Raw genomic sequence first — 16,575 nt, 5'->3', positions numbered from 1 at the left:
CCTTTCCTCATAGACCACGATGGCTTTCCTTGGTCTTCCCCCCAGCAATCGCAGGGCCTGGGTGAGGAGACGAGTAGAGGTCCCCATGTCATATGTCTAAACATATAAATCAAGGTAACAAATTATTAATTAAACTGTGTTCTAGTCTCCTATCTTGAAGAGCATACCTTCAGAAAGATCTAGAAAACTGGATTCACTAGTCCTCTGGTTCCTTGAGGTTCTGGTGGGGCAAAGCCGGTCTTTCAGCCCATAGCCACGCCCTCTCCACCACGCCCACCTCTCCCTGCTTCTCCATCCCCAGCCAGGAGAGGTCCCGCTTGTGAACACTGCAATCTACTGGTCTAAGTTCTGTCCCTCCTCCCCAGCAGCCACCTCTGGTCATCCTTCAGCTTGTGGGCGGGGTTGGGGGGGAACCTCCTGCGGCAATCTGCCCTCAGAAAGTCCTGGGGGAGGTCTGCTCCGGCCCTGCAAAAAGGCTTGAAGCTGTTGAGGCGGTGAGTTGAGGGGGGGGGTCCCAGGTCTTCTGAGCATGCGCCGTCCGGAAAGGGCTCAGGCTCCTCACATGCTAGGTTCATGGGGAGCCCAGGGCCGGGGCCTGGTTGCCAGGCCAAAGGGCTGTACTGACAACCATTCTCAACTTCTCAAACCCCACTTTTAGGCTCTAATTCTGAACTCATGACTCCTTTCCTGGCATGTCGGACAGGCCCAGCAGCCTCTGCGGGCCTCCCTACCCGGCATGGGTGTGGCGGCCGCTGTCAGCCCCAGAGAGGGGGTCCTGTTGTGCCCGGAGGGGCGGGTGGCAAGGGAGGTAGGGCTGTCACTGGGCACTATCTGGAGAGGAGGCCTGGCCACATGTCATCAAGGTGCTGCCGCTGAATGGCCTCCCTGGTTGTCTTCCAGCAGCATCACATGCCAGGCAAACCCTGAGAAAATTACCAGCTCCACATTTGGATTTGAAAAGAGGACATCCTTGTCATTTGCTTCTTGCAGCTTGCCCACGGGACCTGGCCATGGATGATGCCCCGTCTTCAGATTATCCAAAACAACAACTCCGATAATCGTGGGGGGAAGTCATGTGTGCTGACCCCTCCCCCCTCCTTCCCTTCCTCTCCCCCTCTCCCCTTCCCCTCTTCCTTTCCCACTGGAGGAAGAAAAGCAAAACGAAAGGAAAACAGTGAAGAACGTAAGGAAGCATAATCATTTTAAATGTTATTGAGGGAGCAGAGAGGAAAGATGACCAGAAGCCAATGTTGACTGAGCACCTGCTACATGGCCGGCGGGGCTGGTGTTGCACGAGCCTCCTCCAGCCCCGTGAGAGCCCTCTGGGTCCATGTCACCTCGTCCTCTGCTGCGCCGAGCCAGGGTGCTCAGTGACACGGGGACTCCAGTGCAGACAGAAGCTCCGGGTCAGGTCACCCGCACCCCCAGAGCTGAGGCTGGGCTGAGTGCAGACAGGGAGACTTTGAGATCCTCTGCAGCCACTAGCGGCTCTGTCTGGAGGAGGAAGCCAGGTCGTTGAGCCCCTATATGCCCGACAGGGGCACATTTTTTGCCCCGTTCTTTCTTACTGAGCCACCCCCCCCCTCCCTCCAATGGCTATTCCTCCCCACCCCACAAAGGCCCACCTATGTGGGGAAATCCAAACCATTAGGAAATGAAAATGTATTTCTACATTTCAGAATGCCATTCCCATGGAATGATGTTGAAATGGCAAAATAAAAAGCCATTTTCATTAAAACTCATACTCGGGCTCTACCATGCCCATTAAATTAGAAAACCCCATTTTGAGAAGGGAGGCTGAGCACGGGGCTGAATGTCAGCACGGGCAGAGGAATGTGGGATCAAGTTCTAGGTCCCCCTAGGAAGGAAGAGTGGGGACAAAGAGGACCCGGGCTGGCGAAGCGTGCTATCTGGGATGGCAGACTCGTGTGTCCCACAGGCCTGGGGCTGGGGAAGCTCTGAATGAGGACTTACCAGAGCTGCTGGGCATGGAGGCATCAGGAGGAGACCAGCCAGCAGCTTTGTTTAAACTGACTTCTCGGGACACCTGGGTGGCGCAGTGGGTTAAGCAGCTGCCTTCAGCTCAGGTCATGATCCCAGCGTCCTGGGATCGAGTCCCACATTGGGCTCCTTGCTCAGCAGGGAGCCTGCTTCTCCCTCTGCCTCTGCCTGCCATTCTGTCTGCCTGTGCTCGCTCTCTCTCTCTCTCTCTCTCTCTCTCTGACAAATAAATAAATAAAATCTTTAAAAAAAAAAAATAAAATAAACTGACTTCGCTCATTGTGGGGATGGCGTGGCACCATGGCCGGGAGTCAGTATGTCTGGGCTCTAGCTCTGGCTTGGCCAGAGCTCGTGTGTCTGCCGGCCCGTCCTCACCACATGGCCACTTTGGGCTTCAAGCCCATCCCTCATTTGCAGAACACTGCTCGGGTATATGATCTATTTGGGGGCCACACCACATTATTGAAACTATTTTCCTGTTTGGAGAATTCACATCATGAATCCTTTCTTCTCAAGGTGGAAACCAGAGGTTGACTTTCCCCGGACAGCCTGCAACGAGGCCTTGACCTCTAGCCATCAGATGCACCTGTACCAGAGAGCAAGGTGAGGAAGCACAGGTGTGTGGGATCTGTTTTTTCTGGGAGGATGGTGGTGGAGAGTGGGCCACAGGCGGGAGTTCCCGTGTCTTGGGACCGGCATCAGCCGGGGGTCTCTGCCTAGCAGCTGCAGAACTCAACTCTGCCAGAGCAGTGTGACACTGGGTAGCTCAGAGTTGTTCCTGGCTTCCCGGCCTCCAGGCCATGGGCTGGGAGCAAATTCGACTGTGGCACCCCTTCTGTACACTTTACTGCCATCTGCTGGAAACTGGCTATGATATACAAATCTAGTGTCTCTTAGAACAAATACACAGATCTGTCTAGGGTGTGAATAGTGCCTCTTCAAAAGTGGTGGTGTTGTGCAGTGCACAACCTGCACAACTGATCTTGGGGACTCGGAATGCCTGACACCTAGGCCCTGGGGGAGATTCTGCAAGAGACTCTTTTCCTTTAATAAATGCCTTTTCTACTTAAGCTGCCTGGGTGGGCTCTGCGGTTTGACTAAGAATCTCTGCTGATACAGATAGGGATGAGGATATGTGCCTCTCGAGTTAAAACCCAGTTGAGCAATGGATGTTAGGAGTCCTCTGAGAAAACACAAAGCCCTTCATGTTACTCAGAGGGTTTGCACTTAATGTATTAATTTCTAGAGGAACACGGGAAAGGGTCTGATTCACTGTCTTCCTTCCTTCTCCCAGAAACCTCTTTGTTTATTCTTTTGCTTGTGTTGTCAGGGTCAAAGTTCATGGTTAAACAGAGGAATCACGAGGATAAAGATGAGAGAGTGCGTTATGAATATTCCGGCAGGGAGGCTTGTGGGGAAAGCGGCCGTACTGGGTCTCATCTCCGCGCTGCCATATCTCCTATTGTTACGAGGAGGGATGACATCAACCTGTGTATCATTTGTCTGATGAGCTTGTGTGTGTGTGTGTGTGTGTGTGTGTGTGTGTGAGTGCGCGCGCGCGTGTGGGTACATGTCTGGCTGCAGATCGAGTCATCAGTTTCCAGGCTTCCCAGGATTGTCCAGATTTGAGATGTTTTGTCCTTATTTGTCAGTCCATTTCAGGGCCCGGAGTTTTGGGTTTAAGCCCTGTGGGCTCTGTTCCTCAAGGTCACAACAGCCCCTGCCCAGGATGTGGTAAGGAGGGAAAAATGAGCAAAACCTCCCCCAGGGAATCCTCTCTCCATCAATTGCTGGAAATGCATGTTTGACTCAGTTTTCAGTGCTTCAGAGCTGAAAGGAGGGAAGGAGGCTGTTTGCTGGCTTGCTCACCCCCCTTCAGTCCTGCACCCCTTGCAGGGTAGGGGAGAGGTGGGACGGGGGGAGGTCCAGACAGACTGGTAACTGCCTGCTAGGGTGATTTCCAGGCTGTCCGTTCAAATCAGTCACCCTTGTTGGCTGCTGGAGGCGTGGTGTGGCTCCGCTCTGGGGCCTTCCTCTCCACCCTGAACGAGGACCAGGGGTCTGCGGAGGCCGGGAGAGGGAGCCTGTGAGTCATGTTCCCCTTTGGTGGCTCCTATCTGGGTGTAAACAGAGGGGAGGCCAGAGAAGACAGAGTGGCCACATTCTGAAGGGCAGTTCAGAAGGGCAGGGGTAGGAAGGGGCACCAGGAGAAGGGGGGAGGGTGACCTGGGGGGTGGCGTGTTGGGGAGTAGGCCACTGGATGTAAACATCTTCAATTCTAAAATTTACCTCAGGTCCCTGGAGGGGCCTCTGACTTTTTGTAGGCCTCCACTCCTGAAGAGTGACAGACTTTTCCCATGAGGGGGCCTGTGGCCATGAGGCCCTGTTCTTTCTCTTTCCCTCACAAAGCCCTAACTTCATGTGGCTTTCAGAAGGGAAGGTGCACAGGGGGAACACGCAGTTGGGCGTGTTTCTGGAAATACCCGCCAGTCCACTCTGTGGTAAGCTCAGAAGGCCCTCAGGGAGGAAGAGCTGGCAAGGTCCCAGGACAGGAGGCATGGGGTCCCAGAAGAGGTGCGCCAGGACGTGGCCTGGGCCTCTGCAGCCCTACAAATGGAGACTTTTGTCCTGTAAAGGTAGGCCATGGGGGCAGAGAAAGGCCTAAGGTGAGAGACCCTCTTCATTCCCGTTGGTTCCTTACTCCTCTGTCACATAATCAGGGTCTCAAAGTAAGCCTCTTCATCACAGAGTCCTGTTTCTCTGGCCCCAAGTTGCTGCAGGTCACAGGACAACGGGTGGGGGTGGGGAGAGGGTAGGTGGCCCTGAGCCATTAAGCTGGGTTTTGTGAACTTGTCCCATCTCATCTTTTTCACTCGTCACCCCCTCTTCCTGGCACAGTCCTTCTTCACTCTATGGTCACCTGAGGATATGTATTCATCCTTTCACGAATCGATGGAGGGGACCCAAAGGACAGGCCTCCTTCTGTAGAGGACTCCCATCTACATTCTTGAAAGGCTGTGTTGAACCCTTCCGCTGAGAGCTCCCTGCCTCACAAGGGACCCCACTCCTCTTTAGGACCACCGTACATGTTAGAAGCTACCTTTCTTTGCTCCGATGTCCAGCTACCTCCTGGAATCTCTCTCTTATTGGTTGGCGTTGGCCAGACTTTGGGTAAAATCTTCCCTCTACCTGATAGAGCTTTAGAAATTCCAAGGTCTGTTTTCATATATCTGTTAAGCCTTCCTCTCTAGGTTAAGATGCATAGTTCTCTGTCCTCAATGGTCTCGTTCTCCAACCTTTCCCTCCTCTCTGTCCTGGAGATCCCTTTGCTGTCAGCACCCCAACTTCCTTAGCACCTTGGGGCCCGAGGGAGCAGGTCATGCCTGGAGAGTCTCCATGGAATACCCACCCAGCCAGAACTAGTAGAGATTTTACCCACTTGAGTTTAGGAGTCCCCAGGGGTCAAGGTGTATTGGACCCATTCCCTACCCCTCCTCTGTGTTTTCTTACAGCCCTCAGTGGACATCGACTCCCAGACTGAGGACCCAGTGAGCCCAGGATGCCTGATTTGAGTGAAATCTTGAATCCATGGCCTCGTATTTCTGGCACTGGGTTGTGCTGACCCCCCAAAGCCCTCAGCCATGAGCTTGGGCCTCTCAATGGTAGCAGGGTAGCTGGGGAATGTTCTGACTTTACTAGAAGATTTTGGGGGGAGGGGGCACAAGACATGTAATGTAACTGGCAACTAGTTCAAGATGATATTTTTATATTAAGACAAATGCATATACATTATGGGATAGAATGCAGGTATGCGAATTTCAAAGCCACCGCCTCCAACTGCAGAATTTTACACTACGGGAGGGACGTTTCAGGCAATTTTTTTAGGAGTTCAGTCCCCATTCCTTGAATGATGGAACCCCCCCACTGCTGAAGGGCATTTGGGTGGAAAACTTGGAGATGCTCTGGTGTAATTGCTCCCTTTTGTTACTAGAGCCATGTGAGGACCAGAGTAAGGAGGTGAGTAGCCTGAGGACACACTGCACGAAGGAGCCTGGAAACCCACATTTGTTCTTTCTTCTGTATGGAGAAATGCTGCTTTGCTTTATAAGAATGCTGACCATGGGACACTTGGGGTGGCTCTGTCAGTTAAGTGTTTGCCTTCAGCTCAGGTCAGGATCCCAGGTCCTGTTGTGTTGGGCTCTCTGCTCAGCGGGGAGCCTGCTTTTCCCTCTCCCTCTGCCTGCTGCTCCCCCTGCTTATACCCTTTCTCTCTCTCTCTCTCTGACAAATAAATAAATAAAATCTTTAAAAAAAAAAAAAGAAAAGAAAAAAAGAATGCTAACCATGGCAAGAAAGGGGATTGCATTGCTGGGGGGCGGGGGGTTGGGAGAGGGAGGTGGGGTTATGGACATTGGGGAGGGAATGTGCTATGGTGAGTGCTCTGAAGTGTGTAAACCTGGCAATTCACAGACCTGTACCCCTGGGGATAAAAATACATTATATGTTTATACAAACAAAAACAAAAACAAAAACAGATGCCAATTGAAAAAAAAAAAAAGAAAGAAAAAGAAAGGGGATTGCAAACAAAAAAAGGGGCTCTGGGGAACCCGGGGTTACCCAGAAAACACAGCTCAAAGAACAGTTTTACTCAGAGAGTCCGTGCTCTGGGTTCTGGTAGAGTTGACTCCGTTCAATGGCCATCCTTACCTCTTTGAGGAGCTCGTGTTCCCTGCTTGGGAAAGAGGTTTGGTGAGAAGGGAAGAGAAGTGCAGCTCCATTGCCAGGAAAGGAGAGAGGGTAAGGACAGAGCTAGACCAGTGGGGGTCGCTGTGGATGCCTTGGTGGGGAGCTCAGAATGATGAGGGAGCAGGAGGCTGGCTGAGGACAAAGCAGGAGCTGGCGCCTTGCACCCCCTCTTCACCCTTTCCCCTCCATAAGTGTAGCATCCCTCAGGCAGCCCTGACTGCCATGAACAATAAGCAAATAGTTAACTTGCAGAGCTCACAATCCTGCTAGACAGGAGTCTCCCTTGGCTTACAAATGTTCTAAATCTCACTAACAAAGACGATTGATAGCAGGATTGTGACAACTTCATCAAGAGGACTGGCGGTGACCAAAGTGTCAGCACTCTGACTTTTGCGGGCTCACACACCACAGACTGTCCCTGCACACGCGCACGTGCACACACACACACGTTGCACTGGGGCTCGTGGATGCCCCAAAGCTTGTGATGGCACAGTGCCTCCCACACCTGAAAGGTAGGAGACGCTGAGGAAGTTAAGCTCTGGCCTCCCTGATGAGGGAGCAGGAGGCTGGCTGAGGACAAAGCAAAAGCTGGCTTACAAATGTCCTAAATCTCACTAACAAAGACAATTGATAGCAGGATTGTGACACCCCACCAAAAAGTCTCCCAACGATCTTAATGTTAATGGCTGGTCTAAAAACAACATTGATCCAGCAGCAAGGGCAAGGCCTCCGGCAGGCCTGGAACATCCTGGCACCTTGTAGGCCCTCTTTAGCATATGAAAACTCCATTGAAACCTCTCTTCCCCTCACCTTCCCCCAGCCTCGGTACAGAACCTGCCATCCCTCACAACCCGGGGCAACAGCTCTTCCTGCCCACGAGTCCTGTCCCCGTGCTTTAATAAACCACCATTTTGCACCAAAGATGTCTCAAGAATTCTTTCTTGGTCATCGGCTCCGGACCTCAACCCACCAAACCTCACCTAGGTTCTAGAACTTCATCATCCCCACCATGGAACCACTCCGGACACCTAAAATGAGCCCTGGAAGGAGGAAGTCAGCCTGAACCAGGAGACTGAATAAGCCTTGCTTTCTATGCCTCACAACACTGTCTTTCAAGTGACTAGTGAAGGCTCAAAGGTTTGAGGTTTTTGCAAAGACGTCTTTGACATTATTGTAACCCTGTGACACCGGGTCATCAGATCCTTTTTTGCAGTGAACCCCTAGCCATTGACTTGTTGCTGGTCACCTCTCACAGAAGTGCAACTCTCAATAATTTAATCAAGTCAATTAATACTGTTTAATAAATAGGCCAGAAAATCAGCTGAGAGTTTTTCTTGGCAGGGTGCAGCGTGCGACCAAAGTTATAGAAGATTGTCCTTTGAATCACTAAGGCAAACTCTGTTGTGTCATTTTACATAAAGCAATCACATAAAAAAAAGTTATAAATAGGAAAAATTCCGAAGTTTTCCCACAGACAGAAAGGGAAATTGAAACACCAAAGGAAAAAATAAAAGAAAAGAAAAAGAAAAAAGGAAAGAGAAACAAAGAAAAGAAACAAAACGCAAGCACCCCTGCCCCCCCCAACCCATCTGCGTCAAGTTCTTCTCCATCATACAGTACTCAAGATCTTTGGATATTTTACAATGTACGACTCCAAACTGCAGCGGAGAGAAAACAAAAAGAAGTAACAAGTCGTCTGAAAAACTGAGTTTATAAGAAGTCATTACCTTTACAAAATAAAAACAAAAGCCCCAACACCACTGGATTCCAATTTGTTCAGTCCCTTGGCTGATGGGGGGAACATGGGGATGATTGGCGGATGGGTTCCAGAAGCGAGTGTCAGAAATGGAGGTGGGAATCTAAGAGGCGGCTGCCCAGAAGGAAGGCATCTGAAGACAGAAGGGTGTCCGAAGCTGTTCCCTCTGATTGGAATGGCATTGGGGGAGTGCGGAGTCAGGGTTCTCTTCCGGGGAGCTGCGAGGGGGACAGAGTCTGTGGTCTTCTCTGGCCTTTTTGTTTTTTGTTTTTGTTTTTTTCTGTTTGCTCAGAAAGAAGCCAAGGCAATAGGAAGAGCCGAAGTCTCTTGTGCCCACAGCTCCTGGACTGGGGACACCGGCCCTGGGTAATCAGTAGGGATGACATTCCCACTGTCGGGGCTGCTGAGAAACACCAGCCAACTCAGCAAGAGAAGGGTGGGGGCAGGGGCAGGAAATGGGAAAGAAGAACAGGAAGGCGCTGGGCCAGCAAGGCGGTCTTCCTTCTCCGAACTTTCTACAAACTCAAGAACCGGGAGAGCATGTGGGCAATCCTAAGGCCCAGAGCCCTTCAAACCCATACTGGAGCAAAGACTCTGCCTCCTGCCCCGGAGGGAGGCAAAACACCCCAGCTTCCTTCTCGAGGGATGAGGGAGAGGTGGAGGGTGCACAAATACAGCCGAAGGCAATCCTCAGATCCCAAAGCCCCAAGGAACAATAAACCCAAACCCCAGGTAACCAGGTGTTTTGTTGTTTCCAGGAATCAGGGTAGAGGGGGGCCACCAGGTGTTACAAGGGGCCCCCATCCCTTCTGTATGGGCCCCAGGAGTACCAAGAGACTTTGTACAGCCCTGGAGGGGGTGTGTAGAGGTGGGGTAAATGCTTAAAGAGCCATCCCAGGGGCCCTGACACAGTGGCCTGCCTGCCCCGAGAGGTGGGGAGTACCTGGAGTTCCCCAGAGCTGCCTGTGGACAAGCCACACCGCAGCTCTTCTCTGTCACCCCTGCCCAGTGTGGCCACATTTCTCACCTGTGCTAATACAGGGGTGAATGTGATTAAACGAGATCCGGTAGGATAGGTGTTTTCAGTAGGACTTTAGGAGCACACATCTCCCACCTTCTCCAGAATTCTTTGTAAGGGACAGCTGTGTAGATGTGTGTATGTGGGTGGGTGGGTGGGTTCCAGAGGGGAAACTAAGTTAGCAGCCTCCCCTCTGTAGCAGGGTAGAGAGGACTGACCTGTCCAAGGTTATAGGGCAGTGAGGGGAAAAATGGGCCGGGCTTCCAGGAGCCATCCCGGCCAACAGGGCATTTCCCATAAGGATCCCAGGATGGCCGGAGACTAGAAACATGACCCAGCAGAGCCGGTCATAAAGACTCTGCCAAAGGGCTGTGGGGAGGCGAGGACATGTGCCCCAAGCCCTTAGAGTAGGCCTGAGGTATGCCTCAGCCCTGCTCCATCCCGTCTGTCTCTGGCCAAGCTCCCTCCCTCCATCTAGCCCCACAGAACTCCAAAGTGCCCCTGGGCACCCGGGGTGTGGTCTCTTCTGTGGCACACGCCCCTGTGAGTTTGCGGGTGACAGCCAAAGTGAGAGACAGGTGGAGGCCAGACCCCGGGGCTCCAGGCCCTTCGGGAAGAGATGTCTACCTCAGACACCTTCGAAAGGGAGGCAGGAGGCCCCAGGAGGCCTGGAAAGTACCACTGTTGCTGATAATATTTTTTCTCCTTTCCTTTGTGATTTCAAAGACAAAGTTCAGACCCACTGGGCGGCGCGAGGGGAGTCTGGCGGGAGAGGGGGCAGGGCCGCGGGACTGGGCGGGGGAGTCCAGGAGGACCAGCCTAGTTGTTGGCTTCCGACATGGAGGCCACGTGGTTGAGGCCCGCGAGCCCGGGGAGGCCGGCCAGGCCCGCGGCCCACGGGTCAGGCAGCGGGAAGTAGGGCCGCGCGGCCGCCACGTTCTCGGCCAGCGCGAAGGCCAGCAGGCCCCCCGCGTCCCTCTCGGCCTCCAGCTGCGCGCGCCCGAACAGCTTCATCTGCGTCTCCTCGAACTGCCGCTCGAGCTCCTGCAGGCTCAGCGCGCCCTTGGGCGCTGCCAGGAAGTGCTTGGCGGGGCTGGGGCCCGGGAGGCACACGGCCGCCCCGCCCAGGTGGCCGCCCACCTCGCCCAGCGCGGGCGGCATCACGAAGGCCGCCTTGTCGGGCGCCGGGCCGCCGGGCCCGAAGAGCAGGCTGGCGGCCCTCCAGGCGGCGGGCTTGCGGCCGCGCCGGGGCCGGGCCATGCGGCAGCTCTGGCGCTTGATGTGGCGGTGCAGGTGGTCGGAGCGCGTGAAGCTCTTGTAGCAGAACTCGCACTGGTAGGGCCGCACGCCCGTGTGGATGCGCATGTGGTTCTTGAGGTCGTAGTTGTGCACGAACTTGGCGTTGCAGTGGATGCACAGGTAGGGCCGCTCCCCCGTGTGCTTCCGCATGTGGATCTTCAGCTTGTCCTGCCTGCAACGCAGAGTGGGCGTCAGTCCCCGCGCCCCACGCGGGAGCCACCCCTACATTGCTGCCCCGTTCCTCCAGAACCTGCCAAGGTCCGCCCCTGCTGTGGTGCCCAGATCCAGAAAGGGGGCCCGTGCTGGGACTTCCTAGCATCCCCTGCCTCACTCCACACAGGTGTGGCTACTCCCGGGGATTACAGGGCCGGAGAAGGAGCGGAGTCTGGAAAGGCCTCCTTAACTCCCCCAACTCCCTTTACTTCTAGGCTCAGAATCTTCAGGAGCCTCTCCATCAGAGGCCTGTCTCAGACTGGAAATGGGCCTTCTGGGGACACTTCTCCCCACAGGTCAGCAGTCTGTCTTTCCTCCCTGTAGGGTGTAACATCCTTTGATACTGGGTTGCACCTTAATTTCATGCCCATTGTCTCCAGGTGGCAGTCTTCCCTCCTGTTGGCCCTGTGCTTTTGCCTAGAGCACCCGGGGGGCCCATGATGGCCCTGGGGACTATTGAGATCTGTCTGTCCTCAGCACTAATCTGGGAGTCTGGGGAAGCCAAGCACACCTTGTTCAAGTCTCCACACACTGTGGCTGCTTATCCTGAGTCATGGGATCTCCTCTTTGTCTGCCAAGAATCCCAGGGTTTACAAAAGAGCCAGGTGCGACAAGAATGTAGCCTAATCTAGGGCAAAGCTTTTCAGGATTTAAAAATCTGTTATTCAGAGGGAGGGTATGTGTGAAGGTGGGGCTCACCCTGGGCTGGGGAGGCCCTGCTCCAGCTGCAGGCCCACCACTAACAGGCTGAATGTCTGCAGGCAAGTTACTTAACGTCTCTGCACTGAGCCGAACTTAGCATTAGACATCGGTTCCTGCTGTCCAGGGCTGATGGAAAGAATCTGAGTTTGTGTCAGACTAGATCCAACACACCTCCTGGTGATCTTGAAAAGAAAACTGACCTCACAGGGTTGTCTTCCTAAAGCCTGAGCTCTGCACAAGCCGGCCAATGGAACCTTCCAGCCTGGCTGAAGTGGGGTCAGGTGGACTGCAAGAACTCATCTCATGGTCCTTCTGGAGCCTTCCCCAACCACGCCTGGCAGGCCAACAAGCTCCTCGTCCTGTCTCCCACATCCTCCCTGCAGGTGTGGCTCGGGTGGAGCATCTGCCTGTAATTTTGGGCTCGGGTTTGAGGTCAGAGCAGATGAGGAGCTCAGGCATCCGCCCTAAAGTGGCCAGATTTATTTTTTTTTTTTTAAAGATTTTATTTATTTATTTGACAGAGAGAGATCACAAGTAGGCAGAGAGGCAGGCAGAGAGAGAGAGAGAGAGGGAAGCAGGCTCCCTGCTGAGCAAAGAGCCCGATGCGGGACTCGATCCCAGGACCCTGAGATCATGACCCGAGCCGAAGGCAATGGCTTAACCCATTGAGCCACCCAGGCGCCCCAAAAGTGGCCAGATTTAAACCACGCTCTGTAGAACCCCAGGACAGCCGGAGCTGGTCCTGGTCTCCTGGTGTCTCCTGGCCACTAGATGTCTCACTGGCTCTCGTTTCTGGACTGGTTCCCCAGGGGTGGGGCAGGAGAGAAAAGGACATTCTCCGGTCCACTGGCAGGGACGAGGGGAGGAGGACCAGGGAGGACCGAGCCCCCCCATCCACCTGCGCTTCCAGGAAGGCACCCAGGAGATGGAGATGGGGGTGGGAAGGAGGAGGGAGTGAAGTGGGCAGGTGTCTCCACACACCAGACCATCCTCTTGTCCCCACTCCCTGTTCCTGCCACAACCCACCAGCCATGCCTGGCTGCGTGGCCCCCTGTTGTGACATCCCATGTTCCCTTCCCCAGCCACCTTGCTGCCCTTGTGGTATCTACAACCCACATTTCATCCCATTGATTTGGGGTCTGAACGGGATGCAGTCTTAGCAAGCAACTGGGCCAGCGGGTCTCAAACTCGAGGCTGCCTAAGAAGGGTCTTCAGGGCTCCATGGGCAGCGCGTTGGGCCCCACTCCCAGAGCTTCTGATCTGAGAGGTGGGGTGGTGGGGGAGAGCAGAAGATTTGCATTCCTAACAAGTTGCAACTACTGCCACCACCACCCCCCAGCCCCGCCCTGCTAGTCCCCCACACCTCCTGAACCCCCACCTTGGCTGGAGGGCAGACTGGGGTCTCAGGAGGGGAACTTGCCAAGGTCACCAGAGGAGTAATGACAGCGCTGAGCCTAGAATTCAGGCTTTGTTCCTCAGCACTGCAGGAGTGGGGTGCACGGTACCATTTGTACCTCAAGAGCTAAGTGCCGATTTAGTGGTGGGGGGACAGGTCCTGGAACTCCACACATTCAAGGCTCTCAGGGAAGTGCTGAAGCTTGCTGGTCACTGGGCAGGGGACTTATGTCTTTCCCTGGGCCTGGTGGAGGGTTCGGTGAGGAGTCAGCGCTGGGGTGTTAAGTATAGCCCCTTATTTAACTCTCTTCATGAACTGATATGCTGGATATTTTTCAAAATCCTGATCACATGTAATCGATAGTATTGATGTGGAGGGCCACCCTCAAGTAATGGACAGTGCAAATAGTAAGGCTTCAGATATTCAGACATAAATACCCATCGCTTCTCCCAAGCTTTTCATTAGAGCATCCAAAATAAGTCACATTTCAGCAGCACTTAACTGAAGTGTGTAAGAAGTGCTCAGAAGGTGACGATCGCTTCCTTTTACTGAGCACCTGCTATAAGCCGATGAATATACACCATTTCAGGGACCCTGGAAGGTTGTTATTCATTCAGAGGCAAGTTGTGGTGTAGGAGCAGGGCTGCCATGGCGGGGGGCGCGGGGTGTCTGGGAGTCCCTGCTGTCGCTGCGGACCCACCTTTAAGTTGCTGGGTGACCTTCAGCAAGGTACTTAACCTCTCTGTGCAGAAGTGAACCAAGGGCCAGACATTAGTTACTATTGTCTAGGACTGATGAGAGAATCTGTGTTCAAATGAGTTAGATTCAACATAGTTAGAATAATTGCCTGACTGAGAGGACGAGTTGAAGCTCAGGGAAGTCAAGCGACTTTCCCAAACGTATCAGGCCATGAGGGGCAAAGAGGCCTGGGGAGCTATCCGGGGTAGGGTTTTATTTGCAAGCTATTCTGAGGTTGAGAAAGGTTGATTTTCCAACCAGGGACTCCCAGTCTGTGGCCCAGGAGGGCTGCCTCAGAAAGTGTAGACCAGAATAGTCAGCATTTGTGGCCAGCTTTCTGCCTCTGGGGCCAGAAGACAGGGGCAGGCGTGGGAGGAGCTCAGCCCTAAGCAGGAGCTGGCTGGCCCTGTGACTTTTCTTTCCTGGGAGCAGTGGGGAGGGTTAGTAGAGCTGCAAAGCCCATGATAAGCTAGTCCTGGAAAAAAAATTTAGAGATCATCTGGTCTACCAGGATCGCATTAGTATGTTCTGATTCACAGTCGAGTCAGTGGGCCGGGCCACCTATGTTATTGACAGTACACTTGCTGGGACCTTGAAAATACTGATTTCAATTAAACACTTAATGCTCAAGATGAGGGAAGCAAGGACAGAGAGAGAATGGCCTTCTAAGGTCATACCTCCTCCTCATCCCTGTCACGACCTGTGCACGTGGATATAATGTACAGGCCCATTGGCAGAGGCAGGCCCGGGGGCAGGCAGGCTCCAAGAACTGGACCAGGTCCTTAGGTGCCCCGGGCCTCAGTTTCCTGACCTCTAAAATGGGGGGCTGGGCTGCACCATTTTGACCTCTGGTGTTCTGTGAGTGTTCGCATCTGGGAAGTGTGCTTACACCAAACCTCCCTCTAACTAGTTGGCTTTGCAGATGATGGTTCTTCTATTCCTGCTTCCTCATGCATCTGGTTTGTTTGAGGAGGAGGCCTAAGTTTAGCCAGAAAGTGTTCTAGCTTGAATCTCAGGAGCTGAACTCTTTGTCCCTTCCGTTTGGGACTGCAGTTCTGGTGGTCCCACTAAAAATCTCTCGAGGCTGCTCATGTCCGATGGCTGATGTGCTAACTGGTTCCTTGGCATGGCTTGTAAGGCCCTCACGAGCTAACTCTCACGAGCTAAGTTCGGGGAACCCTCGGTGACTACAGTTAACAATACCGCGTTTTATACTTGGAAGTTGTTAGGAGAGTAGATCTGAAGTGTTCTTGCCACACACACACACACACACACACACACACAATGTAACCATCTGAGGCGATGGGTGTGTTAATGTGTGCACTACCACACATTAGTGTGGTATCCTGACATCGTAGACCTTGGCCTTCTATGCTCTATGTCCATTATATCTGTAAAAGTTGGGAAAAAAAGATCACCCATCTACTTGCTAGCTCCCTCCCCAGAGTACTGCCCCCTCACCCCCCACTAGACATATATGTTGGTCCCTCAGCAGGCAACGCTCTGGGGAACTGGTCAACTCTGTGTCTTTGAACACCGGGAGGCATGAGCCAGACTTCTAGCTATCCCTCCTTCCAGTGCAGAGCCTGCCGTATTATGAAATGGATGCTTGGTAAATCCTGTCTCCTTCCCTTTCTCTGCAGATCTCGTGTTTGGACACCAGTGCGCCATCTCTGGGCTCCCACTAGAGGTCCAAGCCCAGATGTCCGCGTGCGTGCTCCTTCCTCCCCAGCCCTGAACCCTCTGGCCCCCCTCCTCCCTGCACCTCCTTCTCAGTTTACTTTGGCAAACTGCACTGCTGGAAATGTCTCCCACTCCCAACTCCTCACCTCCACCCTTCAAGGTCAACTTCAAGGGCAATCCTCTACAAACCTTTCCGTGTCCACCCAGGTCTTATCCTTGGCCCTCACCTTTCAGAGCACCTGACCTGAATACTGTCCCTCGAGCTAGGTCACTTCGGGGCAAGGAGCCCCTTCTCCCCACCACCACTCCCCCCACCACCCCTGTTCAGCATCACTTAGTGAGTGCTGGGCACTGCTTTTCCGGCCTCACTCAGTCTGTGGCACCAAAGCTACCTGATCTGCTTTGATGAGAACCTGCCGGACGCTTCTGTATTCTGCACGGTTGGTCCACCACCTGGAGCGTGCAGGGGACGCTTGTGGAGCCTTTGCCGACTGACCCTTGACCTTCAGGTGCAGGAGCAGTTCCCAGAGCTCCCCTGGCTCTGATTCCAGTGCGCTCTGGCTCGCCCTGACTTCCCTGTCTGCCATCCCCTGCTCCGACCCTGTGCTGGGGACCAGCTCAGGCCCCGTGCGCCCAAGCCTTGATCTGCATTCCCCCTTCCAGTGGGGCACGTCATGGGAAAGCTGTGCCAGTCTTTATGAGCTCATTCCCTCGCAAGAAGGAAAGGGCCACGGGGTCTCGTCCGGCATCCCCGGCCTCCACGAGGGCTCCCAGGCCCGACAATGCTTTCCCAGCACCATCCGCCCACACCCACACTTCTTGGTAACCTGACAGTCTGAGACAACCCCTCTTCCTGGTACCACTGCTAATGACATTGCATTGTCTTAATAAGTCCCCAGGGCTGTCAGGAGTGGGAGGGCTAAAAGGGAAATACGGGAAAAAGGCAGCTGCCGGGCTCCTGGCAGGTCCGGCGAGCAGACCACTGCGGGTGTGTGTAGCCAACCGGCATGGGACTCACACGGG

General features: G+C 53.8%; 1 protein-coding gene across 3 annotated transcripts in view; it reads right to left on the bottom strand.

Annotated features, from left to right (window-relative positions):
* Positions 1 to 8,530: 8,530 nt before the first annotated feature.
* The window catches only part of ZBTB7C (zinc finger and BTB domain containing 7C), a 339,190-nt gene continuing 331,145 nt past the window's right edge, over positions 8,531 to 16,575 (bottom strand). For all 3 annotated transcript variants that reach the window (XM_059139105.1, XM_059139107.1, XM_059139106.1), the window contains one exon: positions 8,531 to 10,992. In XM_059139105.1, coding sequence (XP_058995088.1) covers positions 10,341 to 10,992 — 652 coding nt within the window. In that variant the 3' untranslated portion in view covers positions 8,531 to 10,340. The remainder of the gene's footprint in view (positions 10,993 to 16,575) is intronic.

Source organism: Mustela lutreola, chromosome 11, assembly GCF_030435805.1.
Source record: "Mustela lutreola isolate mMusLut2 chromosome 11, mMusLut2.pri, whole genome shotgun sequence".
Taxonomy (NCBI): domain Eukaryota; kingdom Metazoa; phylum Chordata; class Mammalia; order Carnivora; family Mustelidae; genus Mustela; species Mustela lutreola.
This window is presented reverse-complemented; position numbering and strand designations above follow the sequence as displayed.